General features: G+C 41.1%; 1 protein-coding gene across 20 annotated transcripts in view; it reads left to right on the top strand.

The window, feature by feature from the left end:
- Window positions 1–25,337, top strand: part of LOC119972793 (protein MTSS 1-like) — a 183,470-nt gene that overhangs the window by 150,171 nt on the left and 7,962 nt on the right. For 5 of the 20 annotated variants that reach the window (XM_038810180.1, XM_038810181.1, XM_038810183.1 and 2 more), the window contains 8 exons: window positions 2,081–2,238; window positions 15,904–16,011; window positions 16,283–16,380; window positions 18,110–18,320; window positions 20,343–20,462; window positions 21,417–21,611; window positions 21,740–21,763; window positions 23,660–23,833. In XM_038810180.1, coding sequence (XP_038666108.1) covers window positions 2,081–2,238; window positions 15,904–16,011; window positions 16,283–16,380; window positions 18,110–18,320; window positions 20,343–20,462; window positions 21,417–21,611; window positions 21,740–21,763; window positions 23,660–23,833 — 1,088 coding nt within the window. The remainder of the gene's footprint in view (window positions 1–2,080; window positions 2,239–15,903; window positions 16,012–16,282; window positions 16,381–18,109; window positions 18,321–20,342; window positions 20,463–21,416; window positions 21,612–21,739; window positions 21,764–23,659; window positions 23,834–25,337) is intronic. The other 15 variants (XM_038810195.1, XM_038810196.1, XM_038810199.1 and 12 more) reach the window with 8 other exon arrangements.

Here is a 25,337-nt window from a genome sequence, read left to right on the forward strand (position 1 = left end):
GGCACCATAATTTGTAACATTAATTCCGCATGTTACTGATGTCTTGTCCAAGTTTATGACTATTCATATACTTAAAACATGAGGGATGCTTTTGGTGTTTCGTGATGGATTACAGGTTGGGAAGCGGGCACAAGTTTGCATTTTTAACAGCGTTATAATCTGGTCCATGATCAGTTTTGATATTTCTGCATAAGAAATCTGAAATTGGCCTCATATTATGAAAGATGGCATTTATGTAATTGAATGTATTAGACCTTTTACTGAAAAGCTCTCCAGGTCCATTATCCTTTCTAATTTACTGAACATCTAAGAATATTTGAATGCAAACAAGTGTTATTTCCTGAAATAGTAAGGTAAGTAGCACAAATTTGGACATTTTATTTCTGCCAATGTAGGCTTTTTCGGACCCACTGGAATATGTTATTTAAATATTGTTTTATCACTTAAGCATTGTTTTTTAAAACTGTAGGCATCATTGACGGTCAAGAAAAGCATAATTTGGTCCAATGCGAAAGCAAATAGTTGGTTGCAAATTGTGTGAAATAATTAAAATAATTACTTTCGGCTGTAGCGCAAACCAGAAAATCAGATGAAACATTTACAATGCTCAAGATTTGAGAATCAAATCTGCAGCATTCATTTGGTAATAAAATTTTCATCTGCATATTTGTTTTACCTCTGTTTGTTTATTTGGAGGGGGTGGCAAATCTTGCCCCTCTTGTGTATGGAAAACCAAAATACATTTTATTTTAATACTTTGGCAACAGATATACTCCAAATGAAGGGGATTTCTGTTTAAATTTTGGTGGGGGTAAAGAAAAGGAAAGCTAGTCAAGGACAATGGCACCAATTTATTCAGCTTTCTCGTCAGTAGTGTTTGTTTACTTGGTCTGTAGCACTGCACTAAAATGCTGTTTATGGTCTACATAACAAAAATAATTGTTCACAAAAATAATTGTTCATAGGCTGCAAATTCAAAGAAGAAATGAAAACAACTCAGTGTCTGATAGCCTAGTTTATTTATAAATCTTAGTACCAAGTCCGAACACTTAGCAGAGAAAGCAGGAATATTGCAAAACACACAATTGTAGAAGAGAATTTATAAATTGAATTGGCTCCATGCCCATAACTATCTGTATAAAGTTGTAAACTATTTTCAGAAGATTGCGTGTACATCTTAGATTTTTCTTCTCACACAGTATCTGAAATTTAAAGAAGAATTTGCCCTTTACAAAACCATAATTGCTCATTTTTAAGATCATTTCTCAAGTTCCCCCGCTTGGATCCTGTAAGCATCTCCGTGGTCAGTCGAGTAGCCACCGATACTGCAGGAGCCTCTGCCGCTTTGCTCACAGAGCTCTTGAGGCTTCCAAGTTCGGCGACGTTTCCTTATTTTTCTGCTGCCTCGTCTGGTATTTATTGGACATCCCTTTGATGTGGGAATCTTAACTCAATAATCAAACCAAACTCCAGCCCAAATCTCTCCCCAAAATTGGGTGAAAACGGCTCAAATAAAAGTTTTCTGGTGGGAGCCATCTCGTGTGCGACTGGTCTTCTACATGACGCCACCGGAAGCCAATAGGGGAGACAGAATCTCTTATGAGGTAAAAGGAAATGAATGGTGATAGGGCAAAAAAAGAAACAAGAGGTGCCTAGAAAAAATGTGCCACTGTCTGAAAGCGAAAATAAGAGGAAAAACTGAAACATGCAAAGTAAAGGAAATAAAGAAGGGAGGCGGGTAGTTTACAGGCTGAAATTGTTGATCAGGGAGGAACAAGATTTCATCCCAAATATATTTTGATTTAATTAACACAATACTGCAGAGTCTGGAAATATGAAACAAAACCAGCAGCCGCTAAAAATCCTCATGTTTGTCGACATGCAGAGAAAGAACAGACCAAGTAACGTTTCAGGTGTGGACTTGATCAAAAGGAATGGCTCTATTCCTGAAACATTAACCTGCCCTGCTGGGTGTTCAGAGGATTTTTTTGGTTTTGTTAATATTCTAGGAAGGCGAAGAGAAAAGATGAAGGCCATTAATTTATTTGTTTGAAATTGATAATTATTTCTCTCTTTTCAGGAAAAGGAGATATTCAACCCCAGCTGGAGAGTGCTTTGCAAGATGTAAATGATAAATATCTTCTTCTGGAAGAGACAGAAAAACAAGCTGTCCGTAGAGCCCTCATTGAAGAACGCAGTCGCTTCTGTGCTTTTGTCTCCATGCTACGACCTGTAGTTGTAAGTTTGTTTCTCATTATATTTAATTAGTAAGGATGTTTCCCGAAATACATTGAACATTACAAAAACTAGAGTCTTTTGCATTGGCCGGCTGGGTGACGAATGTATTCATTTTACTCCATTACTTGGATTCTAAACCCATTCTTTATTTCTGTTCGAAACAAGGTTATGTCCATCATTGTGCTACAATTTTGTGCATGTTTAATCCCTATATAGGAGAAAAGAAGCACTTGCATTTATGTAGCACCATTCACAACCTTGGGATGTCTAATAGCACTTTAAAGCAAATGAAGTGTTTTTGAAGTTTTAGTCATTGTTCTCATGTAGGAAATCACACAAGCCGATTTGCACACAGCACCAATAAGGTGCAATGTGACCAGATAATCTATTATCGTTATATTAGATGAGGGATAATTATTAGCCAGCATATTGAGACCTCTCCTGCTCTTCTTCACAGCTGCCTTTGGGATATTTTGCACCCACTTGAGAGAGTAACCTGGGTCTTGGTTGAAAATCTTAACCGAGTGATGATATCTAGTGAGGTACACTCTCAGTAACGTACTGAGATGCCAGTGTGGAACATATGTTCAGGGTTCTGGGGCAAGCCTTGAACCCATGCCTTCTGACTAGGCGTCAGAGTGCTATTATTGAACTATGGCTGAAAAAGTTTAGAAAAATGACCATAACAAAGTACATAGAACATAGAACAGGCCCTTCGGCCCTCGATGTTGTGCCGAGCAATGATCACCCTACTCAAGTCAACGTATCCACCCTATACCAGTAACCCAACAACCCCCCCATTAACCTTATTTTTTAGGACACTAAGGGCAATTTAGCATAGCCAATCCACCTAACCCGCACATCTTTGGACTGTGGGAGGAAACCGGAGCACCCGGAGGAAACCCACGCACACACGGGGAGGACGTGCAGACTCCGCACAGACAGTGACCCAGCCGGGAATCAAACCTGGGACCCTGGAGCTGTGAAGCATTTATGCTAACCACGATGCTACCGTGCTGCCTTAAAGTACAATATAAATAACTGTTTCCTGTCATTTGTACAAAGACTTAATTATTCATCTCACCAGACTTTTAAACTCCCTGAAGTTTTTGTACCAACACCAAAAATGTTTTGTGTAATAAAAATGCTGTTTGGCCAGGTTAAAAAGTTAATAGCAGATAATTGAGGTTTTACTATATGCTATCATAGAAAAGACTTTCTCTTCTCACTCCTGGACAGTCATCAAAACAATACTCTCAATTGCTATTCCAAACTTTGAATAATCTGTTTCTTCCCATCTCCTCCTTTGACAATTCTGCTGGCAAACTCACCTGATCTTCCAGTTTACTGATATTCCATGCACACATTAGCTGTGAAGCCTGCCCCAAACTGAGTCAGCCAGAAATGCTCCCAATGCCTATCACTAAGTTGGGAATTGAAAGGTAATGTGAGCTCAGCGCCAGCTGTGCAGTACTTTCAGCAGAGAGGAAGACTTGAAGACTCTGCTTGCTTTTATGCATTTGTGTAGATGAAAATGCATTTAAACAAGCAGACCCTCGCATCCAGATTAATGCCACTGAAGCTGCAAGTGGGATTGCTGGACGTAAGGGCGCAGCTTTAGCAATTGACTCTGTTCAAGGATGGCCATGGCTTACACTGACTCTCTCTATGTTGTCAGAAGCAGATGGGCGAGTCAGCTGCATGGCAACAGATCAACTGTGCAGCACTAACTGTTCTTGCCAGCAGGATAAATGGACAGGAATGTTGCTGAAAATTAACACTTGCTTGTTCGTGCAGATGGTTGAGAAAATGCATAATTGAGATTCTACTGTATTTCCTAATAGTTGTTGCAATGAGAGTTGGGTGAATTGTTACAATGGTGTGATGCATTATTTGAAATACACACTTGTGCCTCACTTTTCGGTCAGGTTTGCTCTTCACAGCTACTGGTACTTTTAAGAAAATAGCTTTAATATAAATATTATGTGCAAAACTGATGTGTTTGTTATTAATTTAGTTTTATGCAGCTAGCAGAAGTAATGAACTCGAGTTATTCAATGGAATATAACCGACTATCCAGCATTAAAATAGGGGCCTGACCTGAAATTCCAAATAATTAAGCATTGAATATTAACCTTAAAAGCTGTTTCTCATGAGTGAAATTTACACTTATAGTTCAATACATTACGTAATACAGTTTGCAATTTTAGTCTTTCCTGCATTTCACTTGCCTCCAAATATAGGCCCAAATTTTCCTACCATTCCCGCCGGCGGGGCTTTCTGGCCCTGCCGACGGCGAACCACTGTCGCGGGAAACCCCATTGACCGTGTCGAGAGCAGAGAGAACATAGCATTGAAGCATGTGTTATGAGGAAAGATTGGAGAAACCTGGGCTAAATTTGTACTTTTGAACCTTGAAACACTGCATCCAAGAGAAAACCTTGGAGGTATGCGATGATACAAAAAAGTCATCTAGAAAATGTATGTTCATCGAATTGCAAGAATAAGACAAAGGGACACTTTCAAGTGAGTAAAATGTAATTTCAGGATAGCTTTCTGGAAGCAGTTCACCTAAACAGTTATCAATGCTCTTAGAGTTCCTGATTATATTTGTTTCCAATTAAGGGGCACTTTAGCGTGGCCAATCCACCTCACTTGCATATCTTTGGATTGTGGGGGTGAAACCCATGCAGACACGGGGAGAATGTGCAAACTCCACGCGGGCAGTGACCCGGGGCCGGGATCGAACCCGGGTCCTCAGTGCCACGAGGCAACAGTGCTAACCACTGCGCCACCGTGCTGTCCAGAGTTATCAATACATGGCACCTACACTTCCAGATAGTCCTAAAAGAGAATTCCCTGAAATCATTTAAGAAACAATTGTATTCTGCCATCTAGAGACTTTTAAGTCCTTCTAGATGGATGAACTAAGATGGGGCGAATGGATTTTCTCATTTATAATTATCTGAGAGATGTAGAGTGGTGAAATATAAAATCAAGCCAAATCTTTTCAAATCAAACCATATGGAACAGTAGCACTGGAGCTTCTGCAGTTTAATCATGAGACTGCAGTTCGTCATCCACTATGACACCCACGTATGGCATAAATATTAAAACCACCCACACAAATTATACCCACCATACATCAAAGATTTAATCTTGACAAAATCGCCCTAGGCTTGACTTGATGGTTTATTTTCATTTGACTCCGTTGCTGTTTCCTCCTGGTAATGCAAAAGTCAGGTGCTATTTGTTTAGCTTGCTTTTGCCCACTTAATTTCTGTGAGCTTTTTGCTTGGCAAGTTTCTGTTAGCAGAAGATTAAAATTGCAGTTACCTTCATGGGGCATCAGGGCCCCGTGAGTGGTGCAAACAACTGTACACCTCCTTAACCGTAACCAGTCAGATTGAAGAATTGTGAGTGAACAGTGCTAAGTCTGAACCAAGAAGAGCAAGTTGGAATAATTCAATATCAAATCAAAACAGAACAAGCAGTTAGAGAGGGAAAGAAAAGTTGGGTTGAGAGAGGAAAAAAAGAGACAAAGAAATAGTAAAATAAATTGTAAGTATTGAAAAAAACATCTTCAACAACAATTAGAAGGTTAAAGAATGAGAATCCACACTTGTCAAAGTTCATTTTCAGTGCCAGAGAGGTTGTGTAACAGTAAATAATCACACCATTAAAAAGGGTACTTAGACTGAGGTAAACACATAATAATAATAATCGCTTATTGTCACAAGTAGGCTTCAATTAAGTTGCTGTGAAAAGCCCCTAGTCGCCACATTCTGGTGCCTGTTCGGGGACGCCGGTACGGGAATTGAACCCGTGCTGCTGGCCTTGTTCTGCATTACAAGCCAGCTGTTTAGCCCACTGTGTGCCCACTAACTTCTTGTGGTGATTTTAGTCCATATCAACGGCCCAGGTACAGGAACTTTATGTCAAATGTTGAACAAATTTGAACAGGGAACTGGACAGTGAAATGCCATTTCCATGCAGCTTACAGCAGAGTAGCATATCACAGGTAATTGTGTACAATATCATTGCGTACTTTGAATATTTAACTGCGCCTCAATACACAAAGTTGCTATCCACTTTACGCATAAAGAAAGGTGAGTGTTTTTAACCTGTTTTTTTTTGAAACAGTAAATTGTGATCCATTCTGTTTTGTCTCTAGAAGTGGACCTCTGCTTCAGTTAAGTGCATCTTTCACTCTTGTCAATTTGCTAGTTGTTCATTTTGCACATCAGTGGCTTCAGTGAGAATGCCAGTTCTCTGCAGTGTGTCTGTGCCCCCAGAAACTGGATTGGGTTTCTCCAAGCTGCATTGGGTTTGTCCAAATAAGTTTCATGTAGGAACTTCAGTTAACAGGTGAATTTCTTCTCATCAGTCTGGGTTGGTTTTGATGCTGAGCCCCAGAAGTCAAGCACAAGTACCAAACCCACTGCAATTATTAAAAAATGGATTAATTTTTATGTACTCAACTCCCTCTTTTCAATAATAAATCTATATTAGTGAAGTGTGGAGTTAGTAGTGACAGAGCAGGAAATGAAGTAGCAAGCTATCACTTTGGGAAATTCCGTTGATCCACATTGGCAGCATGCATATCTATCATGATAGTGATATCTGCAAAAAAAAAAAAAAAAAGTTAAATATATTAGCCAGGCATGTTATAATCTTCACAAATCCAAACTGACTCTCTTTGAGTAGCTCATACTTTGTCGCCACTGAATGCTGCTTTGGGCATTTAGGGCATTTTAAGGGTTAATTTCTATCTAAAGTTTAGTCTTTCTTTAATTTAGTTACTGTTTGGGTTGGAAAAAGGTGACTTTTAGGCCAGCTTTTAGGCAGGGTTTATACAGACTTTGCTAAGTAGGATCTGGGATGTAAGAGCGCAAGGAGAGCGGCAAAGACACAGGATAAAGAATGCAAGGTGAATTAAAACAGCAGGGAAAGGGAAAGTGGCTTCAAAGTGACGTCACAGGGAAACGGTGAGCTGAATGGCTGGTAAGGAATCTACATTTGGGGACTAATATTAAATAGCAGTAAATTTATAAAAATGTATTATAATTAAGGGACTGAGAATAGTTTAACTGTATTAAAAAACCTAATTAACTGAACTAGCGATGGCAGTGCAGGCGATTTGTTGTAGCTGTGGTTATGTGGGAGCTGGTGGATGCCATTGCAAGCCACGGTGACCACATCTGCAGAAAGTGTTTGTAATTCAAGGAACTTCAGTTCAGAGTTGATAAGCTGGAGTTTGAGCTTTGGACACTGTGCCACAAGGAGGAGGAGAGTTTCAGGCAGCCTGTGTTTCAGGCAGCCAAACCAAGTCAGTTAAGTACATCAATCTTGGCCAGTGGTCAGGGACAGGAGGGTGTGACTGCAAGTGAGGCAGATGGAGGGATCCTGAATTTAGCATTGGAGAAGCCTCAGCTCTTGACCTTGTCCAAAAGTATGAGGTACTTGCTCTCTGTGTGGATGTGGGAAAAGACTGTAGGGAGGCTGGACACACAGACCACTGCACTGTGGTACAGGAGGCTATTCAAGTGGGGGGAGCAAAAAGACGTGGTAGTGGATTCCATAACCAGGGGTACTGATAGCGCCCTTAAGCAAGACAGAGAGTCCCGCATGGTATATTGCCTACCCGGTGCCAGGATGAGATACATCTCTCACCGGCTTGAAAGGATATTGGAGAGGGCGGGGAGGGATCCAGGTATTGTTGTCCACATTGGGACAAACTACTGTTTGGGGACTTTCAGGAACTCGGATCAAAATTAAAGAACAGGTCCTCAAGGGTTATAATTTCTAGATTATTACCTCGGGATAAGGATGAGAAAAATAGCTAAGTAAACATGTTTTTATGGGGCGGTTTGGGAATGAGAGGTTCCATTTCGTGGGGTACTGGCATAAGTATTTGGACAGAAAGGATCCATACAATTGGGACAGGCTCCACCGGAACTAGTTTGGGACCAGTGTCCTAGCAGAAAGGTTAAATAGGGTGGTCACAAGGACTTTAAACTCTCAATTGCGGGGGAGGCCTCTGGGAAGTCGATAGATACAGTTTCAAAAACAAGTCACAGGACAGAGGGTAAATCCTACTTCCGGTCAGCAGGTAATGGCAAAACTAATATAAGAAATATATTGATTAAACCAGAAGAGAGAAATAATAAACGGATGAGTAATGCATCTGTGCTGAGGGACAGGTTAGAGTGCATGACCCACATAAGAGTTCTATAAACAAATGCACAGAGTGTAAGGAATAAACTAAATGAGTTGCAGACACAAATTCAAATTTGAAATTATGATATAGTAGCTGTTACTGAGACATGGCTGTGGGATGGTCAGGACTGGGAACTTAATATACCAGGTTATAAGGTTGACAGGATGGATAGGGAAAATGGCAGGGGGATAGTAGCCTTACTGATTAGAAGCAGAATCAATTCATTGGTAAGAGAGGACATAATGAAAGGAAAGCATCTGGTGGAAACCTTGTGGATGGAACTCACCACCACCTTCTGAAGGGCAACTAGGGATGGGCAATAAATATTGGCCTAACCAGCGATGCCCACATCCCGTAAATGAATTTTTAAAAATTGAGGAATAATGAACGATCAAAAACTGTGATAGGTGTTGTATATAGACCCCTGTTAGCCGCTCTGGAGTGCTAGGTTGTATAAATTCAGAAATTAGGCAAGTGTGTCGCAAAGAGTAGATTTTAACTTTAACATAGATTGTTAGTTAGGAATAATTTCCCGACATCAATGTGTCCTGGATGCAACAAGAGGACAAGCAATATTGGATTTAGTAATGAGCCAGATTTAATTAGTAACCTAATTGTGTGTGAACATTTAACAAATAGTGATCATAACATGATAGTTCAATGTAATGTTTGAACGTGAAAAGCATAAATCAGCTACTAGAATTTTAGATTTAGATACGGCCGACTTTAATGATATGAGACACAGCTTATCCACAGTAAATGGGGGAAATCTGCGAATGGATAAAACACTGAAGAACAGTGGGAAATGTTTAAAGAAACATTTAATGCAATAGAGAACCAGTTTATACCGCTGAGTGGGAAAAGCTCCACTTCACAGAAAAAAAAAACAACCATGGGCAACTAAAGAGATAAGGAATAAAGAAAGGGCTTAGAAAAAGGCAAAAAATGGTGCAAATACTACATAATAGGAAAGATACAAAGACTGGCAAAGGGCCACAAAGCAGCTTATAAGAGCTTCTAGAAGGGATTATGAAAAGAAAGTTGCAAGGGACATCAAAATTAATAAAATGACGTTTTATAGTTACATAAAGGGTCTGGAACAATGTTAGCCTGCTAGAGTCTGAAAGTGGGGATATTGTCAATAACCATGGGGAAATGGCAGAGATGTTGAATAATTACTTAGCCTCAGGTTTTACAGTAGAAAAGGATAGCTTGCCGGAATGCCCGAGGGTATTAATTGTGGATCAGGGTCAAAGACTAAATAAAATTAATGCAAGTAAAACATTAACAATGAGGAAATTAATGGAACTAAAGAGTGACAAATCCTCAGGACCTGATGGTTTCCATCCAAGAGTGTTAAACGAAGTAGAGGAGCATACTGTAGATGCCCTAGATATCAGATTTCCCTAGATTCAGGGGTTGACCCTCTGGATTGGAAAATTGTCACTCCGTTTTTTAAAGAAGGACAAAAGAGGAAAACCAGCGAATTACAGACTAGTGGAGTCTATAATCAAGTATAGGGTAACTGAACACATCAAAAATTTCAGTTAATCAGGGAGAGCCAGCATGGATTCATAGGTCGGTCATGCCTGCCAAATCTTGTTGAATTTTGTGAAGAGGTGACTTAAGGTAATAGACACAACCCCGCCCTATTCCAAAACCCCACCTAACCTTTAGACACTAACGGGAAATTTAGCTTGCCCAATCCACCTAACCTGCAAATCTTTGGACTGTGGGAGGAAACCCACGCAGACATGGGATGAATGTACTAACTCCAGACAAGTCGTTTGCTGCCTTCATTCTTTGCTATTTAAAGGAAATAACTTGCTCTCCAGGAGTTCTTTCTTATGCACTTTTCTCCAAGTCTGTGGTGAGCGCGCCTTATTCTGGAGGTTTGTCTTCCAAGGATTCCATGAGTCTTAATTTTGAACTACCTCGCAGGTGTCCCAAGTTTAAGTTGTGAATATATGACTGCATTAGGGGTTTTGTTGTCACTCATATGTACTACATGCCCACTCCACCCGAGCTGCTTTTTGAAGTACCACGATGTTAGGAATTTTGTCCTATTTGATACTCATGATGTTCCAAATACATACCAATTGGAGCCCATCAAATTCCCTACCCTGGAGGAGGTGGTCTGTGTCTCATGGGCATCCACATATTACCACAGCTATGAGCATAGCAGATTTTGTTGCCAGTTTGAAAGCTTGTTTCCTCCACAGTTTCTGAAGTAAATGGCCAAATGCTGAGCTTGCTTTGGCATTTCTGTTTGCCACCTTGCTGACAGTGTAGATATTTCAGGACATTGTGCTTCAAGTGTAGATTAAATTATCTACAGTCTTCAGGATTGTACCATTGATGGTTAAAATGGGTGGAGTATCTGTCTTCCTTAAACTAATGTGAACCCAAAGTCATCAGCTTCTTTTAAGGGACAGTCCATGATCCTTTGAAGGCCATTCTAACAATGTGACACACAGGTGCAATCATTAGCAAACATCAATTCCTGCATCATCTCTGATACCTTAGTTGAGGATTTCAGTTATTTACGGTTGAAGAGATTCCGGTTGAATTGGATGTTTATTATTTTCATTTAATGCACCAAAAGGCGTGGCAGCAAAGGATATAATAAGTACAGCAATGATGATGCATACACCATTCCATCATGAAACTGCTATGTTAGATTTTCAGCTCTATCAGCGTATGCAAGTTTGGCTAAGACTTTACACCAAGCACCTATTTTGTGTGCCAAAGGGCTTTGTCAGGTCAATAAAAGGCATATAGAGTCCCATCTGTTGTCTGCAGCATTCACTTTATATTTGCAGGAGGATGAAGATTATGTCACAAATGCCTCTCCTTTTTCTGAACTCACTTTGACTTTCTGGCAGTACATGCTCTGCTATGTGGCATGATGGTTGCCTTTTTGGTGAGGTATTACTTTTCACCTTGGTGCATGCATCCTGTGGTTCGTCGAGCATTCCACTCAACCCTTAACTCTGGTGATTATAACAGCTTTTATGTTGCTGATAAAGTCAATCTGCCAGTGTTTGGATCTTGGATGAATCCAAGTATTTTTGTACTCTGCCTTCTGTCTAAAAATGGTGTTCGTGATTGACATATTCTAGCAGGTGCAAAGATTCCATGCCATCACTGTTAATTCTCCCCACACACTGATTCCCCAGGACCCCCCCCCCCCCCCCCCCCCAGCCTGATAATCAGCTTTTACCCTTTCACTGAAGTCCACCCTCATGTGCTTGTCCTCCTGTGGAGTATTTCCAGTTGTTTGTCAAGTTCCTCCAAGAATTGGTCCCTGATATCCTCGGGGCTATCCATTGTTGAATTGTACACAATGATGATTGCTGCATACTTATTTCAGAAGGGGTAGGTGTAGTCATGAGGCAAGTGTGTCTGTCCCTCGGAAGAGTATCCAAACTTCCTTGCAATGTCAGACCTGATGGCAAAGCTGGCACCTCCCATTGGCGCCTCACTGGTTGGCTTGCCTACCCAGAAGAATTTGTATCTTGCAGATAGCTCTGTTAGCTGGCCCCCTCTGCTAGGTGAGTTTTGCTGAAAGCTGCAGTGTCAATATTGTTTTGTGATAGCTCCTTGCCAACCAGAGTAAGGTGGTCAGGAGCTGTTGTCTTTATCAAGTAGACTTTATACATTCCAAGAAGCTAAATAGAGTTCCTGTTTCTTCTTCAAAATGAGTGCATTTCAGGATCTAATGGGAAGGAGTCAGTAAGATGTGCACACAAGAAACATTTGTGTGTGCATTGATTGTTCTGGAAATGGATTGCACTTGGCTGGCTTCACTCACTTGGTCGTGCACATCTGATTCCAGATGTGACACGTTAAGACAACTGGGGCTGTTATCAATTACAATGGATAATCTATAGCACCTTCTGCACCAAGCCGATGGACTGTGTGAAAGGCAGTCTATATAGCTGTGCTGTGATTCTTTCAGTACCATTGCCTCTACTCTGTCTGTCAACCTGCTTTTTTCATGCACTTGAAAAAAGGTGATTGGAAATGCACACGAGCTGCGTACTACTGTCACTTGCTTTAGCCTGCAAACCAAGGTATGGCCTCTGACTTGCACAAGTAGCTACATGGAGCCAAAGGTGAGCTGGGTGAGTGTCGAGGAACAGGTGCAGTTATCAATCCAGCTATGAAGTAACACGCGCCTGACTTTTGGCATGACCCCTCAAATAGCAAAACAGCCATTGCCAGCACAGCAGGAGTGGATAATGTCCAGGCTTGGGCTGGCAAGTAGCAGGTAACACATGTAGCAAGTGAGTGGCAGGTGATAAGCATCTTGAAGACTAATCTTCCACCAACCACCAGTGTTATCCCAATTATTTTAGAGCCCTCACTATCAGCAGGAGGCGTTTAGGGGCCATTGATTTTTTAAAAAAATTTAGAGTACCCAATTATCTTTTTTTCCAATTAAGGGGCAATTTAGTATGGCCAATCCACTTAACCTGCACCTCTTTGGGTTACGGAGGTAAAACCCACGCAGACACGGAGAATGTGCAAACTCCACACAGACAGTGCCCCGGGGCCGGGATCGAACCTGGGTCCTCAGCGCTGTAGGCAGCAGTGCTAACCACTGTGCCTCCCGCTTGGGTGTCACTGTTGATCAGAAGTTAACTGGACCAGCCATATTAACATGGCAACGTTCTGACTCCAGATTGGATTGGATCTGCCATTTGAACCATCAAAGCCTCCCTGCCTTCCATAGAGTTTAAGTCAAGGATATCATAGATTACTCACCACTTGCATATTTGGGTGCATCCGTAATAAAACTCTGGGTCAACAACATCCAGGACAAGGCAATCTGATTTGATGCATGCCTCCACCCCATTGGGCTCGATATGCTCTATCTCCGCCATAATTTGGTACAATATATGGCATGTATAGCAGAAACTTATCAAGGTTATTTCAACAATACTTCACTCCCTTGTAACATCTGTCACCAAGGAGAGTGGGGGCTGTGAATACATTTGAATTTCATTACCTCCAGGTTCGCCTCAAAGTCATGCACCATTCTGATTTGGACATACATCATCCAACCTTAAGTATTGCTGAATCAATGCGAGAGGAAGAGGCTCCACAAATATCCCCATCCTCAATGATGGGGGAGCCCAGCACATCAGTACAAAAGACAAGGCTGATGTATTTGCACCAATCTTCAGCCAGAGATGCCAAGTGAATGATCCATCTTGGCTAACTCCAGAGGTCCCAGCATCATAGATACCAGTCTTTAGCCAATTCAATTCTCCTAATGTGTTACCAAGTAATGGTTGAAGTGACTGGATACTGCAAAGTGTCCTGATAACATTCCGGCAATAGTACTGAAAACTTGCTGTGCCCCTATTCAAGCTGTTCAGTCTAACTATAATACTGGCATCAACCTGGCAATGTCAAAAATTGTCCAGTTATTCCTGTACACAAAGCCAAACAGATCCAACCTAGCCAATTATCGCTCCATCAGCCCACTCTTAGTAAAGTGATATAAGGGGTCAACAACAGTGCCATTAGGTGGCACTTGCTAGCAATAATGTGCTCGCTGATGCTCAATTTGGGATCCATCAGGCCACTCCGTTCCTGACCTCATTACAGCCTTGGATCAAACATGGACAAAAGAGCTGAATTCCAGAGATGAGGTGAGAGTGACTGCCCTTGACATCAAGGCAGCATTTAATCAAGTATGGTATTAAGGAGTCCTAGCAAAATTGGAGGCAATGGAAATCAGGGGAAACGCTCTGCAAGCTGAAGTCATACCTAGCACAAAGGAAGATGGTTGTGGATATTGGTGATTAATCATCTCAGTTCCAGATATCACTGCAGGAGCTCCTCAGGGTGATGTCCTAGGCCCACCCATCTTCAGCTGCTTCATCAATGACCCTCCTTCCATCATAAGGTCAGAAGTGGGGTTGTTCGCTGATTGCACAGCAGCACCCTCAGATACTGAAGCAGCCCATGTGCAAATGCAGATAGAACTGGACAATATCCATACTTGGGCTGACCAGCAGTAAGTAACATTCACAGCACACAAGTGCCAGGCATTGACCATTTCCAACAAGAAAGAATCTAACCATCATCCCTTGTCATTCGATGATTACTATTTCTGAATCCCATTGCTGAATTCCTGACTAACAACACCTTAGGGATTACCATTGACCAGAGACTGAACCAGACCAGCCATATAAATACTGTGGCTATATCAGTATTGACCAAATGGTGAGGAACTCACCTGCTGACTCCCCAAAGTCCGTTGACCATCTACAATGCACAAGTTAGTGAGGGAGATGGAATACTCTCTACTTGCCTGGATGAGTGCAACCCAGTCGCAACGTATGTACCGCCAACAAGATGCACTACAGCAACTCACCAAGGCTCCTTCGACAGCTCCTTCCAAACCCACTATCTTAGGACAATAGCAGAAGACATGAGCGTGAATTTTCCAGCCCTTCATGCGTCAGAATCTTCTGATTGCACAGGTGTGAACAGAGATTTCAATGGTTTGCCTGCCCTGCCGCAGGGAAAACCAGCTGTGGGGGGGGCTGAAAAACTCTTAACCATGGGAACGCCACCACCTGGAAATTGCCCTCCAACCCCCACACCATCCTGACTTGGAAATATTTTGCCATTCCTTTACTGTTCCTGATCCAAAATCCTAGAACTCTCCTGTAACAGCAGCATGGGTTTATGTACACAACATGCAGTGGCTAAAGAAGGCAGCTCACCACCTTCTCGAGCGCAATTAGGGATGGACTATAAATGGTGGTCTCGCCACTGATGCCCACATCAGTGAATGAACAAAAAAATACTGCCTAATTCCCTACTGAACACAATTGTGGAAGCACCATCGTCACAAGGACTGCAGTAGATCCAGAAGAAAGCCACTGTAACAGGATAACTTGGGAAATATAAAGCCAGGCTTGCTAGCATCGCCGTCACACTGAGAAAAATATATAAACTGAAGAATACAAAAGATTACTGTGAAGTTGAATTTTGCTAAATTCTGGCTTTTCAAATTAATCTATTGCATGACCAATTTTAAATATTAACATTAGTGAACAGTATATTAACCATATGAGGCCACTGTCTTTTCGGAAATATTGAAACATGAACTGTTAATTGTTTTCATGTGTTCAATGATTCGGACTAGTTTTGGCATGCTAGACAAGGTCATCATCTTTAGAAGTGAGCCTATATAGGGGCTGGTTTAGCACACTGGGCTAAATCGCTGGCTTTTAAAGCAGACCCAGGCAGGCCAGCAGCACGGTTCAATTCCCGTACCAGCCTCCCCGAACAGGCGCCGGAATGTGGCGACTAGGGTCTTTCCCCAGTAATTTCATTTGAAGCCGACTCGTGACAGACAATAAGCGATTTTCATTTTTCATATAAATGAATTTTAAATACAAGTACTTTATCTCTCTTAGCAGGAAGAAATGTCCATGCTGGGAGAAGTAACCCATCTGCAGACTATTGCAGATGACCTGACTAACCTGACAATGGACCCTCATAAACTGCCGACAGCCAGTGAGCAGGTCAGTGATTCGATTCAGGAGCCCATGAAATGCTGAAGATTTTCCCTTGTGCTTGAGAAACCATGACTTGAGTGTTTTGCATATATTCAGAACCTTCGTGTGTCAGTTGCAAATCCTGTGGTGACAATTCCGTGTATTTTGTCAATGTGTCTCAATGTTGAAATGATCAGGGTCACATTGCAAGTTTGCTTCCTACATTGTAAAATGTATAAACTATGATTGATTTTGCAAGGAGTTTTTTATGTTGTCAATTTTATTATTTTTCTTCCAGGTGATTATTGACCTGAAGGGTTCTGATTATAACTGGACATACCAAACCCCTCCATCTTCTCCGAGTACCACCATGTCCAGGAAATCAAGTGTCTGCAGGTATGTGAATGTACAGACTATGACTAACTGTAACTGCAGGGTGATTTTTACATGCCGATTAAGAGATTGTGTCAAAATTTAATGCCTGATTTGTATCATATTGTAGTGCCTGCATTTTGCCCACAAGTTTGGTTTGTTTCTTCTGTGAAAGACAGGCATGTCTCTGTTTAAATGTAAACAATATTTATTAGCTGCAGTATTTCAGGAGCAATTCATATGTTAAAATATCAGTGTGTAGAAAGACAATAGCAGCTGCTGATTAGAATTTGATTAGACAGTATCTATTGCAGATTAGATTTATTTTTGTATAGCATTTAGCTGCCCACCGTGCCAGTGCCCGCTCTCTGAAAGCTATCCACTTGGTCGTATTTCTTTACCTGTTCCTTATTAAATATTTATTTCTCATTTGTATGAAAAGTCAATTGAATGATGTTATCATGGGATTTCATGATGACCTACTGTACAGGATTAACATCCTACACTGTACTTTCCTGCTAGACAATTTATCAATCTTCTAAATGAAGTTTCATCTCCTGTCTTCTCGGGTCATGACTTTCAGGTGGACATGACACTTAATTATTCATTCTGGTAAACCATTTAATTAAGGGGGAAACAACGTCAAGCACCCTTCAAGAAGTTCAAATGCTGAACATTCTGTTTCGAATCCATTCTGACCCACTTAAGAGTTCATTATTTACTGCTTGTTTTCTTTGGAACAGATTAAAATTGTATTTAGCTTTCTAAAAAGCTGAAGAATTTATTTAAGTCCTACATGTAGTGTCTGGGAATCCAAAATTGTATAACTCCGGAGAATGCTTGTTGACTTTGAGATGTGACATCAACTTACTGTAAACCTGATCTCCCTTACCCCCAGTGAGAACCATTGTAAACATGTGTTTCAAGACTTCATCTGCACAGGGCAGTAAAGCAGTGGCTCCGCAGGGCCACTGATTTCAACTTTAAATTTATAGTGATCCTTTTTTATCGGGTTTGAATATCTGTCAGCATTTTACAGAAAGTGTTTTGTCATTCTGTTTGTTCTCAGAATTAACTTTTGCAGTTAACCTTCACTTGATCTGTTGAATACAGACTGTCCCATTGCAGCTTTTAAATTCCACTGTTTTCTATCTAATCTCTAAAAAATAATGTAATAAAACCAGTGGTTGTAAAACTGCGGAATATTTGAAAAGCGAGCTCAAATAATTGTTTTTTTTATGCAAAGGGCCAAACATGAAGTATTTTATGTTTGCAGAAGAATAAATGTTTCCCAATGTGATAGTCAACCTTCTTGTCCTGTGTCTAATTGATTATGTTGATCACTGTTGGAAAAAGCTCCCATTCTTTGTGATGTATAGTAGCTGTTTGCATGCTGTGTTTGCATTCATGTCATAAATACTTGTTCCTCATTTTGCTCCAAACAAGAAAAAAGTTGCAAGGTGTATTGCTGTCTTTAGTTTATTGGATGGACACGCTACTAATTTGAGCTAGCTTGGTCACATTGTCAAATAAATAAAGCTGTAGGCTGAAAGAATCAGCTGGCATGCCAGGTGTAGTGAATGCCCAACAATTTGCTTTTCCTTTCTGCACCAATGGCACAGTTCCTGTTTATTTTACTTTCTTGGTGTTTTTGCGGCTTAACAGTGAATGGCTAATGCTTCTGATATGTGGAGCCTGAGTGTTTAATTGTACATGGCCTTCCCCTTCCTGTCCTCCCTTTTGTCTCTCTTAGCAGTCTGAACAGCGTTAACAGTAGTGACTCCAGATCCAGTGGATCCCACTCTCACTCACCCACTTCACACTATCGCTACCGCAGCTCCAACCAGCCCCAACAGGTTCCAATGAGGCTGTCCAGTGTATCATCCCATGACTCTGGCTTCATGTCCCAGGATGCATTCCAGTCAAAGTCGCCTTCCCCAATGCCACCAGAAGGAACCAACCAGGTATGTGAAATTGCATGGAATGTCAGCTGCGAACTATGCTGTTTTTGGATATTAAAAACCTATATTAATGTAATGCCATGAACCCAGTGAATCTTTTGAGGGCTGCCAAGATGAAACATAACCATGTATGACTGTTCAGGCTAATATCAAACTATACATTTCTCAAACTTTAAAATGTAATCAGCAATGGAAAGCTTGAAGAAATTTAGCAATGCTAAATAAAATTGTTTGTAGTTGAAAATCTGCAAATTTCTCTGCATTTGTCTTATGCTTATTAGTTCTTAAAAATAGATGTTTGACAGGTTAGGTGCATTGGCCGTGCTAAATTGCCCCTTAGTGTCCAAAGATGTGCAGGTTAGGTGAGGTCGCGGGGATAGAGTGGGGCAGTGGACCTAGGTAGGATGCTCTTTCAGAGGGGCGGTGCCAACTCGATTGGCCAAATAGCCACCTTCTGCACTGTAGGAATTCTATTTAAAAAGTAAGGAGTTGTGCTATATAAACTCAATTCAAATTTTTATGAACATTCATGCGAATGTTGCTGTTTGTTCCTTGCAATTGTTAGTGGTAGTTAAGCAGCAAGACAAACTAGGGCAGTCGAAGGAAAATTGAACACTTAATTATCTCAGTCCCAAATGTTAAACCTGTAGGCTTGTTAAAAGCTCAACACTTGAGATTTTGGAAAGAAAATTGATCGTTCCTATTATCATCATCTCATTCTTACATCTGGTTAATTTCTGCAATATAGATCTTCAACCATTGCCAATAACTACTTCTAAACATTATTCAGTGCAGGCATATCTCCATATCACTGTTGTAATGTGGAAAACAGAGCAATTGGTAATATGTTATGCAGTTGTCTCTAGAATCATGAGACAATGGGCATTGCCATCCAGTCTGAAGTTCTTGCTTTCTTTTTAACTACTATTTTTGTCTAGTTTCTTTTAGCTGTCTCTCATATAATCGAGAGATATGTTCATACTAATTCAGATTTAGTAAGATAGAATTAAAAACAAAAAAATGTTGGAAATATTCAGCAAGTCAGGTCACATCTTTGAAGGTGAAATAGATTTAACGTTTCAGGTTGAAGACCTTTCACCCAAGCAAGGATAAGTTACAAATATAACAGGTTTGAAATAAGCGAAAGCGGGAGGGTAGACGGCTCAAAAGGGAAGGTCTGTGATTGGTGGAAGACGGGCGAGGTTAAACAACAAACAAATTGGTGGTGCAGGGTCAAACATGATTGGACAAGACACAAATGATTTCTGGAGGAGGTGTGAATGGCAGAATGATGAAGATCTTGCATGTGAAAGCAAAAACCTGTTAGGAAAAAGGAAACAGAATGAGGCACGGTTTGAAATTGTTGAACTTAATGTTGAGTCCAGAAGGCTGGAGAATGCCTAATCAAAAGTGGCTTTCCCTCCAGCTTAAGTTAAGCTACACTGGAACACAGCAGGATGCTAAGGAGAGCGAGGTTCGCCTGAGAGAATTAAAATGATAGGCGACCAGAAGTTTGGAGTCATGCTTGCAGGCTGAACGGATACCTTTAATGTACAGTGTCATCGCTAATTCATAGTGGGGCTACTTTTTGCATGATTAGTAATAGTATCATTTAACCTCTTGTAGTAGTGTAACATTACTTTTTCTCACTTTATGTGCAATCGGTGTGTTTGAAGCAGATATAGACATGCTAAGTGTAATCGCATTAATTATGTTCATTTCTATTGCAAGCATACTGCTTTTTCCATTAATTAGGCTTGCCAATCTAGTTGCCTTCTTAATTTGAAACAAGATTCTTCAACAAACTAAATTGTTCACTTTGAATCTTTGTGTTCTGTGCATTAGTATGAACTTTCTTGCCTTTATTTCCTTGCAGTTTTTTGATGGAGTTAATTGTTGAAAGTGTTTTGTGGCAAGTTGGCTCTAATGCAGTGCTTTTCTTCTCTGCTTCTTTTGCTTTTCCTCTTCCATTTCTTCCCTCCCACCTATTCCTTTTCCCCCATTCGCCATATTGGTGTGCTGCAGAATTCGTCAAGCTCAGCCTCCTCTGAAGCATCTGAAACGTGCCAGTCAGTGAGTGAGTGCAGTTCACCCACTTCCGTAAGCTCGGGTTCTACCATGGGAGCCTGGGCATCAACAGAAAAGGTGATAAATCTCCCAGTGTGTGAAACTACAAATTGAGGACATAGGAAATGTTCAGATTACTCTTATCTTAGGCACTTCCATCTTTTTTTAATCTGTTGATTCCCATAAAATGTATGTTTGTGGATTGGAGTGTTCTGAAATCACACAGTGCTAAGGACTCAGTTAAATAAAGCCCTCACTGACGTGACAATGAACTGTATAGACCTAGATTAGACACACTAGTTGGGATTGTGATGGAAACACAGTTGATCAAGGATAGTGTGTGTGTGCCCAACAAAATTGGGATCAATTGTTAGTGTGATTTTCTTTCTCTCTCCTCTTCCCCCCCCCCCCCCCCCCCCCCCCCCTCTCCATTCAAATAAAAATTGCTTGCTCTTGCTGACGGAACTCTCCGGAATCAATGTTTGGTTGAGGTTCTAGAGGGCCATCAAGCCATCAACATCTGAGCAACTGGACCTGAAAAAAGGACTAGTGTTTTCAGGAGAGGATGGGTGGAAGATCTCGTTTAAAAATGCACCAGCTGCTAACTTTATAATCATGTAAACCTATACTAAAAGGGGGTACGTTTGCATCTATAACTTAACAATGGCAAACTGTCGGTGTAGATCCCTCTACTGTAAAGGAATACCTGAGCACAATACCTTTAGCAGAGTTATGGAAAACTACAAAAATGCTTTTGTGATATTTGTAGTTATATGAGGTCATTAATTTCCTTAATAAATTTTTTTATTTAAAGCAAAGGTTCAGAAATATAGAGTGCTTGCTTAAAATATAAGAATAATCCTTGTGAGCTCATTTTGTACAGGATATTTGTAATAATTTGGAAATAGTGTTCCCAATTCATCGATATTTCTTCCACTGAATTTGTATTTTGGTTACTGTGACATTTTTCACAATCATTTTTATTCCATTTTGTGTGTTTTTGTTTTGTTTTCCTTTTCTGTTTATTTGCAGTTGACAAATGGGTTTGATCACTTCAGTTCATCTAGTGAACCATACCCTGCTTCAGTTGGTACACACTTTCTCCCACATTTTCAGCCCTCTTCCCGACCCTGTTCCAGACCTTGTTCAGCCGCTCTCCCAGTTTATCCTCATTATTATACCATTGGGCCTGGCATGTTTCCATCATCCAAGGTTCCTAGCTGGAAGGTTTGTGCTTTTCATGTTTTTTTCAAGTAGCTTTTGAAAGTATGTTTCCTAGAAAAGTTTTCTCATGTTTTTATAAACATAATGACAATTTGTAACAAGCTCTGATAATTTTGTAATTTTTTCCAAAGTATACTGGATGTAATTTAGTAAAGGTAAATGGCAGTATTTGCAGTTAATTTATATTGTTGCTTGCATAATAGCTTAGCTTATGCTGTTAGTAAAGTAAAGCCATGGCGATATGGCACTGTGATCACACGTGCACACACACACTACTTTCTGGGGGGGGGGAAATTCCACAGACACTCCTCCAAGGGGGAAAAAAAATTCTCTCATCTCGATCTTATGCTTAAACTGTGTCCCCTCGTTTCAGTCTTCCACGCAATAGGAAACCCTAATATGAGCGTGTTTGATCGACCTCACCGCGTCTGACTAGGTACGCGACAAGGTCAGTAAATCGAGTCACGCCTCACAAGATCTCATGAGGCGTCGCAATCTGGATTCCGTCCACTGAGGTCGGGACCCAGATTTGCATATTCAAGTGAGCAGTTAGTCTCAGCCTCACCTTGGAAATCTTGAGTGGGCGCCGTTTAGCACTGGCTTTCACAAACGTGGACCAGGCATATTGGCACTGGGAGGGGTGTGTATTTCTCTGGTAATCGGAGGTATGTCTCTGGCAATTGGAGGCCCCTGGGTGGTCGGGCTCGGGGCAGGGTGGTATCTTAGCACCCCGATACCATCTGGGGGCTGGCAGTGCCACGGTTGCCATTATGCCTGTGCCAGGGATCGGGCCCTGGTGTGTACTTCCCCTTGTGAGGGGGAGACACGGGGGGCTCTGTGACTCCCTTATTGGTGGGTTGGGGGATTGGGAGGTCCGGAGGCCGCAGTGGGGTTTCTATAGATCAAATGGCGCTAGTGCAACCTCGGTGGTGTGTTCTTTGCGAGGCCCAGAAATGAAGCAAAGTCCCGTTTAATAGCAAAGTTGTTCTCGCTGCAAGAAAACACCCGAAAAAACGAGCTTGATACGGGAATCTGTTTAATTTCTGTTAAATCACGCCCTATATTCACCCTATCAAGTCTCCTCAGGGTCTTGTATTTCAATAAGGTTACACCTCATTCTTCAAAGCCAATGGGTGTAGGCCCAACCTGTTCAGTCTTTCTTCACAAGATAAGTCCTTCATCCCAGGATGAGTCGAACCTTCTCAGAACTGTTGTTAAAGCATTTAAACCCTTTTTCAATACGGAAATCGAAACTACACAGTTCTCTAGATTTGGCCTCGCCAAGATTCTGCACAGCTGTAAATTTTAATATTTCATTTCTTTAGCAGTAATGAGCAACATTCCATTTTCTCTCCTAATCACTTGCTGTACCTTCATACCAGCCTTTTGTGATGTTGTATAACAGGACATCCAGACCCCTTTATACCACCTTCCTCCCTTTTAGCAGAAATAGTGCTGCTGTGCTGAAGCAGTTGTGTATTACAGTAATTTATTTAAGTTGTAGCTGTTACTGTCCTCCCTAATCTTCTCCATTTGTCTATCTCCTCTTCTTCCTTTGACTAAACTTTTAGCCATCTGCACTAATATCTTTTTATATTGCTTGGTTTTGTTTTTAACACTTTATTACTTGGAAGATGCAATGTAAAAACAAGTTTCTGTTGCTATTAAAGAATTTGGGATGGGTGCATGCATAGTTTTCATACACTACCTTTTCTTGCATGATTCCATTAAATTATCTCCCATCATTTCCCAAGTTCTCTTCCTTCCTACCCCAGCCTACAGTATCCCAGAAACAATTCCTTGTCTGAGAAGGCAATCTGTTTCCAAGCTGTCAAATCCATTTGATTAAACTAGTGAAGGTAGCCATTGGTGGTACTGCTTCCATCTTGCTTTTATTTATACACATATATAAACCCCAGTGGAGAAACATCTGTTTGACTTCTCTAATACTTGAGGGTGCAGTGCTTTGGAGCTTTCAATTTGATATTCATATGAAAGTTGAAAAATGCAAATTTATTTACTTATTTAAGCGCGTATTGTATTTTAATTAGGACTGGGCCAGACCAGGTCCCTACGATCAGCCAGGAGTAAATACCTTACCAAGGCGTAAAGACTCTGAGCAGCGACGAGATGCTGAAGCTAAGACCCCAGCATCTATTGGCCAGAATATCCAAATAGAGGAGGCACAGAGAACTAGAAGTATGACTCTCTCTACTACAGCAAGGGTAATAACTATTATGTTGTCAATTTAATATTAATTTGTGCCCATTTTTGGAGATGCTAAATACTTAATATAACCATTCGGGGATGGATTGCATACATCCTTTTCTTATCATTGCATATGAAATATTTGTCAGTGGCCTTGACATCTATCATTATGAAGTACTTCGAGAGGTTGATCATGAGACACATCAACTCCATGCTCCCAGAATACCTTGATCCACTGCAATTCTCATACCGCCACAACCGGTCCACAGCAGACGCTACCTCCCTGCCCCTTTACTAATCCCTGGAGCATCTCGACAAGAATTACACCTACGTCAGACTCCTATTCATTGACTGCAGCTCCGCCTTCAACACCATAATCCCAACCAAGCTCGTATCCAAACTCCAAAACCTAAAACTTGGCTCCTCTCTCTGCAACTGGATCATCGACATCCTGACCCATACACCACAATCAGCAAGGATAAACAACAACACCGCCTCCATGATAGTCCTCAACACCGGGGCCTCACAAGGCTGCGTCTTAGGGAGCTTACTATACTCCCTATACAAACACGACTATGTGGCAGAATTCGGCTCCAACTCCATCTACATGTTTGTTGATGACACAACCGCAGTGGGTTAGATTTCAAACAACGATGAGTCAGAGTACAGGAGGGAGTAGAGAACCTAATAGCATGATGCAACGACAACAATCTCTCCCTCAATGTCAACAAAACTAAGTAGCTGGTCATTGACTTCAAGAAGCGAAGTGTCATACGCGCCCCTGTCTGCATCAGTGGTGCCAAGATGGAGATGGTTCAAATTCCTAGGTGTACACTTCACCTTGGTGCACCAACGTCAACGCTATGACCAAGAAAACACAACAGTGCCTATACTTCCTCAGGAAACTAAGGAAATTCGGCATGCTCACATTGACTCTTACCGTTTTTTACAGATGCACCATAGAAAGCTTGGTATGACAACTGCTCAGTCCAAGGCAGTAAAAAACTACAGAGATTTGCGAACACAGTCCAGTCCATCATGCACCCACCTTTCATCCATTTATCTCCTGCTGCCTCAAAAAACGGGCAGCATAATCAAAGACCCCTCCCATCCGGGTATTCTCTCTTCCAACCTCTTCCATCAGGCAGAAGATTCAAAAGCCTGAGAACACGCACTAACAGATTCAAAAACAGCTTCTTTCCTGCTGTTATCAGACTCCAAAATGGCCCTCTTATAGACTGAACTGATCTCTCCACACATCTTCTCTACTGTGTAGCACTACACGCCATATGCTTCCCCCAATGACTTACTATGTATTTACATTGTATACCTATCGTATGTCCTATAAATCTTAACTTGTATTTTGTTGGCTTTATAGAATAGGCATAGTTAATGCTGGGTATGATTTTACATTGTAAATCGTTTCATAGTCTTTATAGCAAATTCAACTTGGAAGTTTATTTTAAGTGGTTCAATTTTGAGACTGAGTTTAATGGTGCAACAATTCATTTTGTATCCGCA

This window comes from Scyliorhinus canicula, chromosome 10 (assembly GCF_902713615.1).
Source record: "Scyliorhinus canicula chromosome 10, sScyCan1.1, whole genome shotgun sequence".
NCBI classification, from domain to species: Eukaryota; Metazoa; Chordata; class Chondrichthyes; order Carcharhiniformes; family Scyliorhinidae; genus Scyliorhinus; species Scyliorhinus canicula.